General features: G+C 45.9%; 1 protein-coding gene across 2 annotated transcripts in view; it reads right to left on the bottom strand.

Moving 5' to 3' along the window:
- st6galnac5a (ST6 (alpha-N-acetyl-neuraminyl-2,3-beta-galactosyl-1,3)-N-acetylgalactosaminide alpha-2,6-sialyltransferase 5a) overlaps positions 1–16,193 on the bottom strand; it is a 30,205-nt gene extending 14,012 nt beyond the window's left edge. The window contains exons 1-2 of one of the 2 annotated variants that reach the window (XM_061839141.1): positions 15,947–16,193; positions 14,505–14,705 (exon numbers count right to left, since the gene is read on the bottom strand). In XM_061839141.1, the coding sequence (XP_061695125.1) occupies positions 14,505–14,705; positions 15,947–15,961 (216 nt within the window). In that variant the 5' untranslated portion in view covers positions 15,962–16,193. Of the gene's footprint in view, positions 1–14,504; positions 14,706–15,940 lie in introns of both variants that reach the window. The other variant, XM_061839140.1, reaches the window with a different exon arrangement.
- Between the last annotated feature and the right edge of the window lie 242 nt (positions 16,194–16,435).

Below are 16,435 nucleotides of genomic sequence, written 5' to 3' on the forward strand. Positions count from 1 at the left end.
GTAGGTTCGTTGAAAACTGTAAATTATCTTCAGAGTTGACGCAAACACGTCACTCAATTTAAAGACTAAACTGTCCTCTGTTTTCATGAGAACTCATCTCTTATTTTATTGATGAGTAAAGTCTCTTTGTTTATGATAACTGGTCCACTAGGTTTGCTGTTTTAGGATTATGAACCCATTTTATTCACTTTCCCTTTATGCGACCCGCGAAACCACTTCAAAATCATCCGTCCACTTTTTCACATATAATCAGACGGCGATCATAGTTGTGCTCCTGATTTCTTAAAGGTACGGCAAATGTAGTTGACCACGATACGATGGAGTGACAGCGATATTTCAGAGGAACAAACTACTTTCAAGTAACGGGTAATGTGAAATGACATACTTGTAAGCTAAGACCTCTCCGATTCTGAGTTTGGTACGCGATACAGTCCTGCTTTATGAGCATGGTTTTGGTTTTAACGGCGCTGCAAGTCGACGGTACGCAACCCGGAACACTTTAATGACTCTGTGAAATACGGCCCCAATAGAAGGGGGCATTTATTTGCATGCTTGTAGCCATCGCAAACACAGGCGAGAATATATGATCGTTGCTGAGTGGTGAGCACGGGACTCACGATAGGTGGATAGCGAAGAGAAGAAAATGGAACGTCGGGATAACGGGAGGTAAAAGGAGATCCGTGGAAGCGGCGGGGCCCATTTGGTGCTTGATGAAGCGTAGCGCTAATCAGGTCCTAGCGGTCCTGGCCACCTCGTCACGCGGGCCTCTCCCACGTGAAAGCGCCTCGGCAGTCTATCTCGGCTGCGGCGGGAGGCAGCTCCGAAGTTGTATTTTTATCCAGGGGCCTCTAAACGCTCCGCCGACTTTCGCTGTCTCCAGAAGCATCGCCTCGCCGGTCGTAAACTCTTCTCTTCGGGGAGTTTATTACTGGAAAAACAAGGCTCTCCATTTCACCTGGAGTCAATTGACGTATTCCAGGCGGAGCGTCCTGACAACTGGATTTATTCGACTTAATTCCAGGAGTCTTGTCCTAAAACGTAGAGTCTTGTGACTTATGCCGGGTGGAGTGTCCTAAGTACTGGATTTACTGGAATCATTTCAGATGAAGCATCCCAACAGCTGAAGTCATTTGATTTTAAACTGCGCCTCCTAATATATGCGCTAATTTCATTTGTTCCAAGGGGCCAAACAATTGAAGTCATGTGATTTATTCCAGGTAGTGAGTTCTAAGAACTGGAATCATTGGACTGATTCCAGATGGGGCGTCCAAACAACTGGATTCGTTTGACTTATTATAGGCGCTATATCCTGACAACTGGAGTTTTGTTTTGTGAGAGAGTCCTAAAACCCGGATTCTTTTAACACTAGAAATTCCGAAGAACTGGATCCTATCGGCTCGAGTCGTGGCTTATTTCAAGTGAAGCGTCCTGACACCTGGATTCCTTTTGACTTATTCCATGTGGAGTGTCCTAACAACTGGAGTCTCAAGACTTATTCTGAGTGAACCATTCTAATAACTGGAGTCCTGTGGCTTAATCCTGGCAGATGAATTTACACAACTGAAGTCACGTCACGTCACGTACCGCAGTCACCGCTTCTTAACAAGGTGGAACGTCCTAACAACTGGAGTTATTTCCAAGTATCGCGTCCTTACAACAGGGTCCATTCGACTTATTCCAGGTGGAACATTGTGACATTTGGAGTCCTGACTTATTGCAGGCAAGGCGTCCTACGGGTTGATTCTGAGCAAACATTCCCTCCGCCTAATAAATCATCAGCGATTCTCATTGTTCACGTCTTCAGCTCGCATGAATCATTGATGCGCTCGAAATTGCTCGTTTTGTATTTTCCGAGCGCTGCGAGCGCAACAACATTCACTGTCTCGTTGATTAGGCCGACGTGGCTCTGATCGCCGTCGGGCTATTTTGTCTCATTGGAGGAATTCAATGAGACAGGTGTGGAAAAAAAACGTGCATGGCGGTGAATGATTGTGCTCAGTAAATGGCTGCAAACGCGGCATTTCATTTCTTTTATTTTGCTAATAGAGCACAGAAAAGCTGCACTACTTTTGCCCGGACCAAAATATCATCACTTGATGTGAAAACGATACATTGGGATCCTCTGCAGCAATATGCCAAGAGCGTAGCTTCATATGCCGGCGCAGCAAGAACAAAATTGTGGCAAATCTTATGGACCTTTCCGGGCTGTCCATCACTCATACAATAATAGCCAATCAAATCGCCGCATTGTCTTAACCTCCGGCTTGACACGCCCCTCTCGCCGTATTGTCCCACAGAAAATGCTGGTTGTCAGTAGTGTGCGCTTGGAAAAGTTAATGTTACGAAGAAACTGGGGAATGGGCAATTCTGATGAAAGATATCCTGCTAGGTTACAAGGGGCCCGCTTGATTCATCTTCCAGAGCCTAAAACACAGTCGACAAAGTGTCTACGATGGATTAAGGCTCACGGAAGACCGCACGTACAACTAAGTGTGGACAATATCAACAAACGCAAGGCTTTATGTTGGAAAGTCAGTGAGGGAGAAGTATCTTCTCTGAGTTTGATTCAATTATTATCAGTACAGGAGAACAACTTTCACTTTGTTAGTGTATCACTGACCCGCTGAACGAAGTGTGTCATGTTTTTATGCCCAAGAGACGGTTAGGGATACGTACATGCGTGATGTCATGCAAGAGAAATGTCAATTTGCCCATTTGTATTGCATCTGACTTTTTAGACAGAGCACTGGCTTCGATTATGAGTGAAGTCAAAGAATACACCCACTCACTTCTAAAGACTACGATATTACTCGTGATATTTCCAAGTAAAAAGTATTCACCCTGTTTTACATGCGCAGTACGATTCCACTTTTTTACCCTGTTGGATTTCAATATGAAGTTTGTGAGGCGTCAAACTTTTTTTGCTTGACTCGCCAACATTTCGCTGTAACTCTGACATTGCGTCCTGCACCGTCTAAAATCTTAATTCCGTGAACATATCCTTGCGTAAAATAGTTGAGACCTCTCTGTAGAACTCTCTTGGACGAGTCTGACGCATTTGGCAAAAAAACATTCCCCAATATTATCTGGAATACGCGACAGAGAATCGACTTCAATCATGTTGTGTTCAATTGCCGTTTTCGAATCTTGTGGGCCATGGCTAAAAGGGGCGGAGCTCAAGATCGCCATCGGAAAGCTCCATTGCATCATCTTTGGGGTGAGTCGTTGAATTGTATTACTTCACAGATGTTGAAAGTCGGATCTTATCGTCTTGCATCGTATCGCAACCGTAGTCAATCGTATCGAAATTTGAGTCAATCGAGTCGTATTTTGATTGTAGTAATTTGGATCAATAGTCACTGATGGCGTCGTGGCACCAATGCCAGACTTTGCATGGTGTTCATATCCGCCCTGTGACTGAGTTTAGGGTGTAGTCTGGCTTTCGCCCAGCTGGGATAGGCTCCGGCTCTCCAGTGACCCTTGTGAGGATAAGCGGTTTGGATTATGGATGGATAACTTGGATCACATATTGTATTTATCACAAGTGGAGTCCATTGTATCACAATTTGAGTGAATTGTAGCATATATCAAGCAAAGCTGTGGTATTAGAAATAATGCCTGAAAGCGATTACAATAACGCTTAATACACATTACATATCTTGTGGCACCTTGCTCCAGAAGAACTATGTTGAAGTGAGCTGAGGAGCTAAAAGTAGTACTTCGCCGGGGCGTGTCGCAATCCATCGTGAAAGTCTGCAATTTGCGGCAGGGTCCGATTGCAAATAGCAAAATCCGTACATGTTCGCGCGATATTAGACACGCCGGCTCTGCCCGTCTAAAAATACATTAGCGCGTAATTCACCGAGCGAGAAGAAGAAAAGGCCCCGGCCAGCGGCACGCAAGATCGGCAGGTTGTTTTGCGAATGACTTCACGCTCGCCGCTCACGTGTAACACAGCCGATAATTGCTCCCTTCCTGGCGTCCAGATCCGTCCCTGGAGGACCGCGGGCGGGCTATTACGCCTGATGGATGCCTTGCCCCCTCAGAGCAGAGAAATAGCATTTCGGTGTTGTTATTGATTATTTGGGGGGGGGGGGGGACGGGAGCGGGTGCGGGTGCGGGCGCTGAGGCAGAGAGCGAAGGCCAGGCAGCGAGCACCTCACGTGGTGAAACGTCGACCAACGGGAAGAGATGGCGATCAAGCCTCGCCTCGGGACGTCATTCGGTTCTTCAGAACTGACATTTGTGCTGTTCGCAAGGTATTCCAGGGGACCAAAATAACTCGCGTAAACCTGACTTTAGCGCAATATGGTGCGTGATTGACATTAATTGGGGCTTCTGCATGTTGTGTGCCGCTTTAAAGCTGCAATTTTTTGATGTTGTCATGGTCCAAAGTGCTGGAGGGTGCCGAAATAACTATTCTAAACCTTACAAGTCTTTGCCAGCCTTTTGATGGCGTCGTGGATTGATACCTAGAACTTGATCAGACTCCAGAGAATTTTAGCATTTTGCAGGACATTGTCTGGTGCTTGAAAATTGCATTTTTGTTGTTGTCGTTGTTTCCGTTCTCAAGAGTAAGCAAAAGTGCCAAAATAAGTTAGGCTAGGGTACCGAGATACCTCATACAAGGCAGAAAGTGCGAGCCCAAGGCGGCAAGTACAGAAGCTGCAGCCGCACCAATTACCGTCGACTCAAACGTCAGCCTCTCAAGACCGGCATCAAACGCGCGTTCGTCGCGCTGCGGGGCGAGCTCGGCGGAGGGAGGGACGGGCCGAGCTCGTTTGGAGCTGCCCGCGGACGTTAGCGAGGCGCGGGAAGTGAGCTGGGCTGACGGCTAATGAACGAGAGGTGGGACGTGAAGAGGAGGGAGGAAATGCAAAAAAAAAAAAAAATAATGATAATAATAACAAACACCCGACGACACGGCCGCTATCTCGTTTTGAAAACTGCCGCCGTCGTCGGTCGTGATTGAAAGCGAGAGACGAGCTCCTCGTCGAGAGCGCGACGAGAGGCCCCTTCGCACGCGCGTGTCATTAACGGACGTCAGAAAAGATTTCATTTGCGTCTTTGCGCGCCGCCTTGTGATCAAAGTACGACAATCGTCGTGCCGTCAGGGAGAGACGCGGCCGTTTATGTAACAACAGTCTGTTGACGCGCACTCGCACTCAGACGAGAACACGGGCAAACATTGTCGCAACATAAAAAGCTGAATTGCAAATTAAAGCGGAATTGCAAAGCAAAGCGGAACGCCGGGCGGGCCGACGGGGTGGCGGATGTGAACGGTGCCGTTTCTGCTTTTCTTTTGATTGTGATGCAGTGGCTCGCTCTTGGTCAACAAAGTGAAAGAAGGGATTTAAAGTTTAACGATAAACCGTAATAAAGTGGGTATTACACTTGTAAAGTTTAATTATCCTCACGTTCGTGTCTACGAATGGTACGTGTTTCCGCTTAGGCGATTTGTTTTTCTCGTACAAGAATTTGGAGGAGGTCCGGTTTGGTGTTCTTCACGGGTGACGTGAATTCTTTTGGATTCATCAAGGCACCGTCTTTCGCTCTCACTGGAGCCGTCCACCGGCGAGTACGAATTGGATGGGATGAGAACCGGCACCTCTAAATCTGGAGGGTCCTTGCCAGGCAGGGGGAATGAGATCCTGCTTGAAGTGAACGAGTTGCCGTATCTCGAGGTTCGGGTCTCGATTGAGGGGGAGACTGGAGCGGGAGATCGAGGTGGATTTGTGCAGAGACTGCGGGGATGTGGACTCTGTACGGGTCCGTTGTTCCGAAAAAGGAGTTGAGCCGAAATGGTGGCCTGGGGAACTGGTTAGGAGGCCTCCCTTGGGCGTCAATCTGATGAGGCATCGGGGGGACTTTCCACGGTCGGGAGGCCTCATGAACGACCCAGTACCTGTTGGAGAGACTCCATCTTCGCTTATCCTCACTAGATTTGTGGGCGTTCTGGAGCCTATCCCAACTGACCCTGGTCGAGAGCTGGAGTACACCCTTAACTGGTCGCCAGCCAATCGCAAGGGACTTATAGTACTGTGTAAGGGACTTGCTTTCACATCTACGGGCAACTTACAGTCTTCAGTTAACCTACTGCGCATGTTTTTAGGGATGGAGACATACAGGGAGAAGATGCACTCTCCACATAACGAGGCTGAATTTGAACCCGGGTCGTCAGAACCATGAGACGGATGTGGTAACCAGTCACCCAACCACCATTCCAGTAACCCTTCAAATGCGCAATGCAGTCAACGTCTTTCTCGTCTTGCAGCCCTGGCCCGTGAGTTTCAATTAGTGCACCGTGTTTGGATTCTGGAACAAAGAAGGGAGCAGACAAAGGAGTTGCAACGCGTTGCAACATGCTGTGGGGTTTTTTTTTGTTTTTTTTTTTCCCTTTCCCACCCTCGCTATAATTGGCTCCCTTTCAGGCCGCCGGCCTCCGGTGCGCGGTGTAACCCTCAGTGCGGCCGAGAGAAGAGACAGCTTCTACCACACACACACGGGCAAAGGCAGCGGCGGTTGCCCGGAATACAAAAGACGGAACGCCGTTCGGCAGGGGTCAAAAGAGCTTTCGCTGGCGTCGCACCAATTTTTGGGTTGTTGTTCCTGTTGTTAAGGAGCAGGCGAGGAGGGAAGAGGAAATTGGGGTGGCCGGGAAAATGGCATCCAGGAAGGAGGATGGAGTGAAACTGAGAAGCAAGAATTTGCTTCTCCTTTTTCTTCCCTCCTTATGGAAGAATAAGAAGTACGTGTCAGGGAAGAAGCACATGGGGAAAAAAAAAAAAAAAAAAAGTAGGACGAGGACAGCTCAGGGGATTCGGGGGTGTCCTTTGATGACAGGACCTCACTTTGCTATCATCTGCCACCTCTCGCGCTAAGTATAAGCTATCAACTATCAGCCACCGACAATCATCTAAAATGTAGCCGCTGTCATCTACTCTTCTCTGCGGTGTGTGAACATTTATTTTCATTTTACAGCCAATTTCACGTTGGGCGTGACAGTGGACATTTTGTGAAATCGAGCATCTTTTTTTTTTTTTTGGGTGTTCTGGTATTAAAATGGACCGTTGACACGCGAGGTTAAACAAGTGGACGGCTAATGAGGCCTGCTGTTTGGTGTCCCGCCGCTTTGGGCGGAACGGTGCCAGCGTCCGGGCCGGCAGCTGCGTATTACCGATGCTCGCTCGTCGCTCGTGTTGTTGTCGCCGCGTAGCGAGAAGCGCTAATTGCCCCCCTGGGACGCCGCGCTATCGGATCCGCGGCGCTCGTCTCCAGCGGTCTTGCGTCAGTGGAAACGGGCTGTTTCTCCTCGCCGGCGACAACTTTTTGGTGGCTCGCAGACATCCACCTGCCGCTGTGGCCGTGTACGCATGCACAAGAACACACAAACACGTGGACGTGACATGCGTGCAAGCGTGATGCTACACGTTGTCTTTCGGGACGTGTTCGTTTCCTGCGTTGCTTGCTATGTAGGAGTGAGCGTGATGTAAATTAATTGTGGTGGTGCAGAACAAGGAGGAAAAATGAGCTTATCAACGTTCATCTATCAACATAACCCAACAACTCGTTAATCAGCTGTCATCCATCAGCGACTGTCTGCCAAGTATCACACACCAACGATCAACCGTCACTGACAGCGCTCCGCTATCAAAATGTCAGCTAGCAGCTATTCTTTGCTACCAGCGATCAACTGCCGCCTTCCGATCCCTCAGCTATCACTTAGCAGCTATCACCTAAACGCCGTCGACTTCCATTTATCAGCTGTCGCCCACCAACTATCATGTATCATCGAACAATTATCATATATCCGCTATCACTTACCAGCTGTCATCTGTCATCTTTTAAGTAGAACCCGCGAATGAGAAGATGTCAACTATGAGACGTTAATTGGCTGCTAACTGCTATCTGTAGCTATCAGGCACCAAATATTAGTTACCAGGTCTCCGTTCCCACTCATCATCAATTAACTATTAGCGATCAGGCGTCCACTGCTAATGATCAACTATCACCTACCAAGTACTAGCTGTCATCTGTCACCTAGTTTCAAGGTCAAAGTGCAGCAAAATAAAATGTATCAAACCTCAAAATAAATCAACAACTCCAAATTTTAGTGGGCTCGCACATGACGATTCGAACAATTGAAAATTTCGGTTGTCACGATCATAAATCAACACAGAACCTCCAGCCGTTGTTCATCATGGCAGTAACTTGCTAGCTAGCAGGTCTTTTGCGATCCGGCCCACAAATAGCTCTGATGATGCCACAAACAAACTTGGTTAGAAATTACAGTTGGGGTAATATAAAAAAATATATATCCTTGGCCAGTGAGGCTACATTCTGCTTCACCAAATCTATAAAGATTATTTTATCCAACCACATATCACAGCCTTTATATTTACTCACCAAACCGCCGATTGGAGATGCGTTAAGCGCGGTCGCGCAAATTGATCTTCACAATAAAACCTCTGCTTCCTGCTTGTAAAAATGTCGCTTTTCGAGGTTTGTGGCGTTCCGTCAAGGTGATGAGGCTCCCGAGCCAACACAACCCTCATTACGCTCATCATAAATACGTGCGGCAAATGTCCTAACAGTAACAATCATTTAGTGCGAGATTACTTTTTATTTGACATCGTTTGTGTACGACGTGGCACCAAAGGACAAAAGTGGAAGGAAATGAAACTTATCGACGCATATAACAAAAGACATGTACACATTAGTCTGAACATGACGATGCTAATTGGAAAACACAACGGCTAACGATTAGCGTAGCTCGTTCCATTCGTCTAAGCGGCTTCTAAAGGGATGAATAGTTTTACTTTGTTTGAATTAAACAGTGGTTAACTTCTTTTGTACATGGTGTTGAATTATAAAAACTTTGCCCGTCAAGTTAATAAAGCTTTTATGGCGCCGACGGTTTGGGTTCGGAATGGATTAGGTCACTTTCCGTGATTCACGTCAAGATGCGTCAATGTCAAAATGGGACAGCTTGGCGGCATTATTAATGAAAAGGTCCTGGAAGGCGACAAGTTGAATCCTTGTTGGCAACGTGGGAGGAAAAAAATGAGAGTGCAAGTGCTCTTCCAATTTTGATGTAATTTTTTTATTGGACTTTTCATTTTGTTCGCCTGCCAAACAATGCATTATGTCGATTTCATAAAAGAATATTTCTAGAAAAGTTTGTTTTTTTTGCTTGCTTTTATTTCAAGTTTCATTATATCTGGTTTTGCTCCACTTTATTGTCTTTGAAGCACAATGTGACGCAATGAGAACTAAAAAGCAAAGCAAGATAGTTTGCGCTTTTCTTAATGGTTTACATGAAACTGATGGGGCAGCACAGTGCGTTATAACGGTTAGCACGGCTCAAAATTCTGCCTTCAAATTTAGCGCTATCTCCACCCGTTCCACGTTCTGACATTAATGTTTTAAACCACCGCAGTCAAATGAATTTTGTAGGGGGGAGACGAGCGTGTTCTACTTCCGGTGCCTCCGTTCGCGAAAATCAATTGTGTCGACCGACAATGGTGAACTTCCGCTGACCCACTGTAGCCTCACCAACCCCCTTCGGAATCTCTGCCGCATCCGCGGGAACTCTTTGGGGCGGGTGTCGTCCATCGCAACGTCCGAGACGTTTTCTCAGACTTTGACCTTTTGTGGAGTTTCGCGTCTTGAAGGAGTTTCAGAAACGATCCGAAATGATCCGAAAAACGACTGCTTCCTGTCTATAAAATTTCACCGTGCTAATTGAAACCGACTTGATCGACCTTTGCTGCCGTGCCCTCCCCATACACAGGGACCAAAACTCTCGTCGGCCATCTGTCCAGCGTACGAAGTTGAAATTTGGCTTTGCAACGGGCCATAATCCTTTGCGGGAGTTTGGCCACGTGCGCCTAAAATGGCCACTTGAAAGCAATTGGCAGATTTCCCATTTTCAGATTTCTTGGGACTTCCAGATGGGGGTTAACACACGAGAGGCCCGAAATTACCATTCTGCTCACTCCCCGGCGTTCTGGTGGAAATCTACGACTTCTCCCGTGATTCCGTAACCGTGGGGTGTGAGATTACTCCGCATCAAGGGAACGCTTATCGAGATGCTCCTGCCATCTTTTCCCGTAATCGCTTCCCGTAGGCCCCGACGCCGGGGGGGGGGGGACCCGTCGCCTTCAAGTTCCGAGCGGATCGGCTCCGAGCTAAACATTTTTGCCCCTTTAATGACTTCTCCGCGCTAAAGAGCTCCGTCGCATTGAGTTTGACGCCTTTTGAATGGCAGACGGACGTCCGTGCGTACGTAGTCGCGGATATCACCCCCCCCCCCCCCCGTCTCGCTCTCCAGCTGGCCGATGGCGCGGCGACGTCCTCGAAAAGACGGCAGAAGAACGGCTTTGTGAAATATTAAACATCTCGTGCAGCTGCCACCCGAGCGGGGGCGAGAGCGACGCCTCGTCAGGTCTGCCGGCGCAGATGGCGTCGGTCTTGCCTTTCAGCGACAACCTATAAGCGGCCGCTAAATTGTCCTGAAATGTCAGCTGCCGAGACGGTTTCTTTCCCTTCCATCCAAGCAAGAATCTTGCCTAATTAGTGATCTATGCTAATTAGCTCACAAGCAATAAACAAAATGACATGTCGTGAATCACATGGAACAGAAGTTTCCAAGTTATGGCCCGCCATCCATTTTTGGACCCTAAAATTAGCAACTGGCGCTATAATTTGTGACAACGCAGGCGTGGAGAGCAGCAAAATACATCATTGCGAACTTTCACCTTCTCAACTCGTCAGTGTTGAGTTGAAATATTTTGAATACAGTTTTGTCTGCTGCTCTGCGTTTTAAAGCGCCAGTTCTTGGTGTTTTACAAGCGCTGCTACTTTCCGCTAGCCCGTCAATGGCGGTTCGCATTATTAAGGTAGCCGACTTTTGTTGCATGGTTTAGGCGGATATTTTTGGCGTTTAAAGGGGAAATCCAGTGGTTTGCATGAACAATGGATCCAATAGGTCATCTAATATGTACTTTGTATTGTATGTATTTTGACAATGTGATGTTAAATCCTCACTCTTTTAATAGTGTTTTGAGAAGATTTTTATCGACAATTACGAATTTTCAGGGCCGCTGCCATTTTCACGAGTCACATGACTTATGTGCGCGGATGTGACGTGTAAGGTGCTGCACCAAAGGCTCGATTATATTGTGCCCAGCGTTGATTTCATGGGTTTTATCCTCACCTGATGAAAAAATAGCAGTATCGGTTGATCGGGAAGACGGAGGAATACTTCCGTACAGATTTGAAGCTGTAGCTGTAAATAACCCTACACGTCACATCTGCGCACGTAAGTCATGTGACTGGCGAAAATGGCAGCGCCCCTGAAAATTCGCAATTGTGGACAAAAATCTTCTCAAAACACTATTAAATGAGAGAGGATTTAACATCACATTATCAAAGTCGAGTACATATTAAATGAACCATTGGATACATTGTTCATGCAAACCACTGGATTTCCCCTTGAAATATACTTTTAAATATGCAATACATTTGATGCTCTTTTGCAGTAAACCTCACTTCGGCCTCTTATTTTGTGCGAGAGTCTTTCATTATATCAACCCAGAAGATTGTCTGCCATTTCTCGAGAGTGATATTTAAAAAGGTTTGTACGATTTCTCTTTATCGTGAATCGCAACCTATCCCGGGCGATCCGGATTGGCTCTCTCTGCGATAAACGGATTCAGTGTAAAGCGTTTAGCTCGGGGGGGGGGGTGGGTCCCCAAACTATGGCCCCAGGGCCATTGGCAGCCCACTCACTGTCTGTTTTTTAACCAGCGTATACAATACCGTGTTTAATAATTGAACTCCCCGAGTGGTTTAGCCGCATTGTATTCCAGAGTGTCGTGTTATTGTAGTCTTTTGTATTCATTCTTCACTCGGCGGCGAGGCGGGAGAAGAGGAGCAATTATTCGTTCCGCTTTATGTTCAATGCAAATGTCCTCTTAGCATAGAATGCTCTCGTTTTTTTTTTTGTTTGTTTTTTTTAAACGTGGATATGTGATTCTGATTCTGCCGGTTACAGGAGCGGATTTATTCCGGCCACAAAATCCAGAAGAATTCTTTACATTTGCTAAATCACTCGCTGCTATTCAATAAATGGATGATATACTCCCATCTCAAAGTAATATAAAATTGCTTTGCATATTTGCACCTCGACCGGGGGATGGCTTTTAGTGTGTAAATACATTCAAGGTTGACAATGTCAGAGAGGTCCTCGCACTCTTCGATTTTTCTGTACGCTGCCCTTGGAAGACAAAAAAAAAAAAACCAAGGGCACCCACCGCTCTGTCTTTATTCCATCAACTTTATTTGTGACCACGAAATACCTTCAAATTCCTTCAACGCGGCTATCAACGGAAGGTCTAAAATGGATCCCAGCAAACTTTGCAGCATTTTCACGCACCTTTCCTGCATCTCAACTTGGTGCCACTCATGTCCGAAAAGACTCCTCAAGCTCGTACGCACCTTCGCCCCCCGCCGCCCCTCCGAGATGTCAATCTGACACATTTTCGTGTCAGGCAGGCCGAAAGTACTTCCCGTGAGATTTAACGCTCAATCTTCAGCTTGTCTGGCCTTTTCCCATTCGGGCGGAACCTTTACCACGTCCCACTTGTCCCGCTACCTTTTCACCCTGTCTGCCTTCACCAGGTTATTTGATTCATATTTTTTTTTTCCTTCCTCATTCCCAACTTTAATTTTCTTTGCCTTATCACACCGGAACGCCGCAGCGCAGCCGGCGCCGGATAAATTATCCCTCCTTCTGACCTCAATCAGATTTGTTCAGTTAAAAGAAGGGAAAAAAAGGCGCTTGTGAAGAATGATAATTTATGGGAGATGCACAAAAACAATATATATGGAAAATATGTCGCAGGTGTTTTGCCATTCTCATGCATTTGAGAGAGGACTTGTGCGCGCGCTTGTTTTTAGAGAGGTTGACGATGCGGAAGACATGATAGCTTCATCAATGCTAATTATGAAAAGAAAAAACAGTTTTAAAATTTCAGAGAGGTTGACGCGAAACAAAACAGGGTGATAAAACCTATCAAGGGGATGCCGGGAAACATCCGGATCCATATTTAGTTCAGTTAAAATACATTACTTATGATACTCTCACACATATCATCGAGTCCAAAACAATAAAACCGCAAATAGGAAAGTAGTCATTTGTATTTTCACAAGTCACAATGTGAATTGGGACATTTTGTCAAAATCGAATCTTCGACAATCGTGAAAAAGTGTTTTGGGATGGCCGTTTGAGTTTTTCCCCAGTCATCGCTTGCTTTTGATTTTGAGTTATCAAGCAAATCGTCCCAGTTAATTCTAAAGCCGTCAATGGCACTGAATGTGTTACGTGTTACATTCACCGATCCATTTTCCGATCTTTAATTGATTGAACAGGACAGACCGAGTGACTCCAAGGCCACGCCCCTTAAAGGCACAGAACAACACAAATACTACAGTATGTACAGTAATTAGGCTTCATGAAACCACTTCTTTCCATTGTCCTTTTTACTATGGTTTCATACTATACAGCGGGGATGTCAAACTCATTTTTCTCGCGAGCCACATTGTTGTTCCGGTTTCCCTCAGAGGGCCATTATGACTGTGGAACAAAAATATTTAATCATCTCATCATATTTACATCATCAATTTATGAACTAGTTTTGGAATCAGAAATCAAGGGTCATGTGTTTTTCAACTATTTACATTTGGTAACACAAAAATGCTTGTAATATGTCACCTTTATCACTTGTGATAAATGACAATTTGAAATTTTGCTACATATTTTTACAAAAATCATGGAAATTGACACTCTAGATTTGGCTTCGTGGGCCACATGAAATCATGTGGCGGGCCAGATCTGGCCCCCGGGCCTCAAGTTTGACACCTTTGCTATAGAGTAATGTGTTTTTTTTTTCTTTTTGAGGGACTGGAGCGGATTAATGGCCTTTCAATTCATTTCACTCCGGAAAATTGAGTTGACATGAGTAAATGAAGTGAATGAATTATATTTGTAAGCTGAGGGGCCGCTTCATCAGTGTAGGGTATTATTAAAAAAAAAAAAAAATATCCAAATTACTGAGTGTTGACTGTGCTTTTTAAAATTTTTTGAGGTGGATTTTGCTCGCGCTGACTATGCAGATGACCGCGTGGCTTTATCCCGAGCTCGCATTTAGCAGGCTTCCGTATTCCGAGCGCTGGCCTTCAGCCTCTCTGGATACCGTGCGTCACTTTCATTTAACGGCTCACGTTGATTTTTTTCATTCATGTATTTGTTTATTTATTTTTGCTCCTGCCAGGAGCCAAGATGGCGGCCCGAGTGGGGTCGGGTTTCAATTAGCGCATATGGGATTTAATTGTAGCCTCACTTGCAATAAGTAATGACAGGCAGGCACAGAATTGTGATAAATGACTCTTAAGATCCACGCGGAGATGGATAGTTTGCAGCGGCTCCGTGGGGGTTTTACCTTGCGGTCCACGATGCTGCTGTAGCCCTGGAGGGCGGGGGGGTGATGCCGGGCCGGCCTGAAGGAGACGCCGGTGGGTCGCGGCCGCCCTTGCGTTCGCGTGTCGTTGGCGTCCCGGACGGCGCCGTTGAAGCTGCCGTTGTAGACCAGGAAGAGGCTGGCGCACAGGAGCAGCAGGAGAAGCACGGCGATGCCATGGCGCTTTTGGGGGGGGGGGACAGGGTTCAATTTGATTCAAGTTATCGTTGTCTCCTAATCTCGTCACCCTGTTTAGGGAGCAGACTAATTGGGTCTGAATGCCTCCACCCAAAAAAAAAAAAAAAATGGTACCATACCCATCCCACTGATTTTCTAAGAATAAAAGGAAGATCTGATCAAATTCTTTGTGATCAAGACAAAAATGTATCTACCATATCCGTCTAGCTAATTAAAAAAATGCATTATCCAATTTGACATCATCACAATTTCTTAATGACAGAAACCTGTTTTGCATACCCATCCCATTGATTTTAAAACACGTCATTAATCAAATTCAAGCTCAAAGGACATTTTACATCTTCGTTGATAAAAATGCAGGGCTTGTCAAATTCTCTCGAATGACAAAAAAATGTATCATTGCCATCTGGTTTATTAATTTTGGACTTATCGAGTTATGTGATCAAACATGTCCTCATGTCGTGCCTGCCTTAGTGGTTTTAAACATTGGATTTCCCAAATTTTACTTGATCAAAAAACATCTTCATGACTAAAATAAGTATCGTGACCATCTAGTTGACTAAAAACTGTGCTTAATAAATTCAATAAGAAAAAATCTTTCAATACGAATATTGATCCGGCTATTTATTGACCATATTGTAAATAGCGGCCATTGGGTGTCATCAAATGCCCCCGCCCCACTTCAATCAAACAAATGAGGTAGTAACTCCAATTACAGCCATTTGAATTCTGTTGCAAACCGAAACAGCAGCATGTAAACAAGCCCCTCGGACCCCGAGTTGAGCGAAACCCGATTTGAATCGATTACATTCGAGGGGCGTTCAAGAATACATCTGAAGGTTGGAATCTGGAAGCTTAAAAGTTATTTGGCTCGTCGAAAAAGTCTTGTATGTGACAAACAGGTACAGCATGTCTGTAGTTTATAAAATCGTGATTATTTTGGGGGGCACGTGCTTTTTCTTTTCTCAACATTTTTTTTTTTTTTTAAATCAAAGCTTAGTTGCAGGCCACATCTGTTGGCTCCATTGTTGCGAACCTAATCTCCTGATCCGACATTCAGTGAGCACAGTGAGCTTATGTTCCTTTTTGGAGCGCACTTGGCTCAACACAGCCGTGGTTTGATCGAGGACATGCCTTTAAATATGTATTTAAATAAAAAAAATTTAAAAGGTAGCCATTTAAAAAAAAAAAAAAAAGCCCCCCTAGTAAACCCCAACAACCTTTACCAGCGGCGTCTTCATCTTGCGGCGCTCTCTCGGAAGTCAGGCGGGCACGGTGCGCCCGCATCCGGCGACTCTCATCTGCGCCACACGCATCAAGGATCCAGCGCTGCCCGGGCCGGTCTGGAGCGGCGCTCCGGTCGGGCTCGCGCTCCCTTCGCGGAGTCCGGGCGGCGACAGATGCGCACGATCGGACCTCCGCCGGGTCCTAAAGCCCGCAATCGAACTCGCCAAAGCGGTACCCTACCCATACACTCGGTACTTCAGTTTGGGGGGGGGGGGGGGAGTACTTTTTTTCCTTAAATTAAACTAAAAGTGCAGACTCTGAAATGTATGACAACTGACAACTTGCAATCTAAAATCAAATTTCCTCATATGGTGGCTCCAGAAAGTACTCATTTCTTTAAAAATGTCACATTTTTTGTTATATTTCAGCGATTTGCTGCAATCATTTAAGTTCATTTTTTTCCTGATTAATGTACACACAGCACCCCA

The sequence above is a fragment of the Syngnathoides biaculeatus genome, chromosome 13, assembly GCF_019802595.1.
Source record: "Syngnathoides biaculeatus isolate LvHL_M chromosome 13, ASM1980259v1, whole genome shotgun sequence".
Classification (NCBI taxonomy): domain Eukaryota; kingdom Metazoa; phylum Chordata; class Actinopteri; order Syngnathiformes; family Syngnathidae; genus Syngnathoides; species Syngnathoides biaculeatus.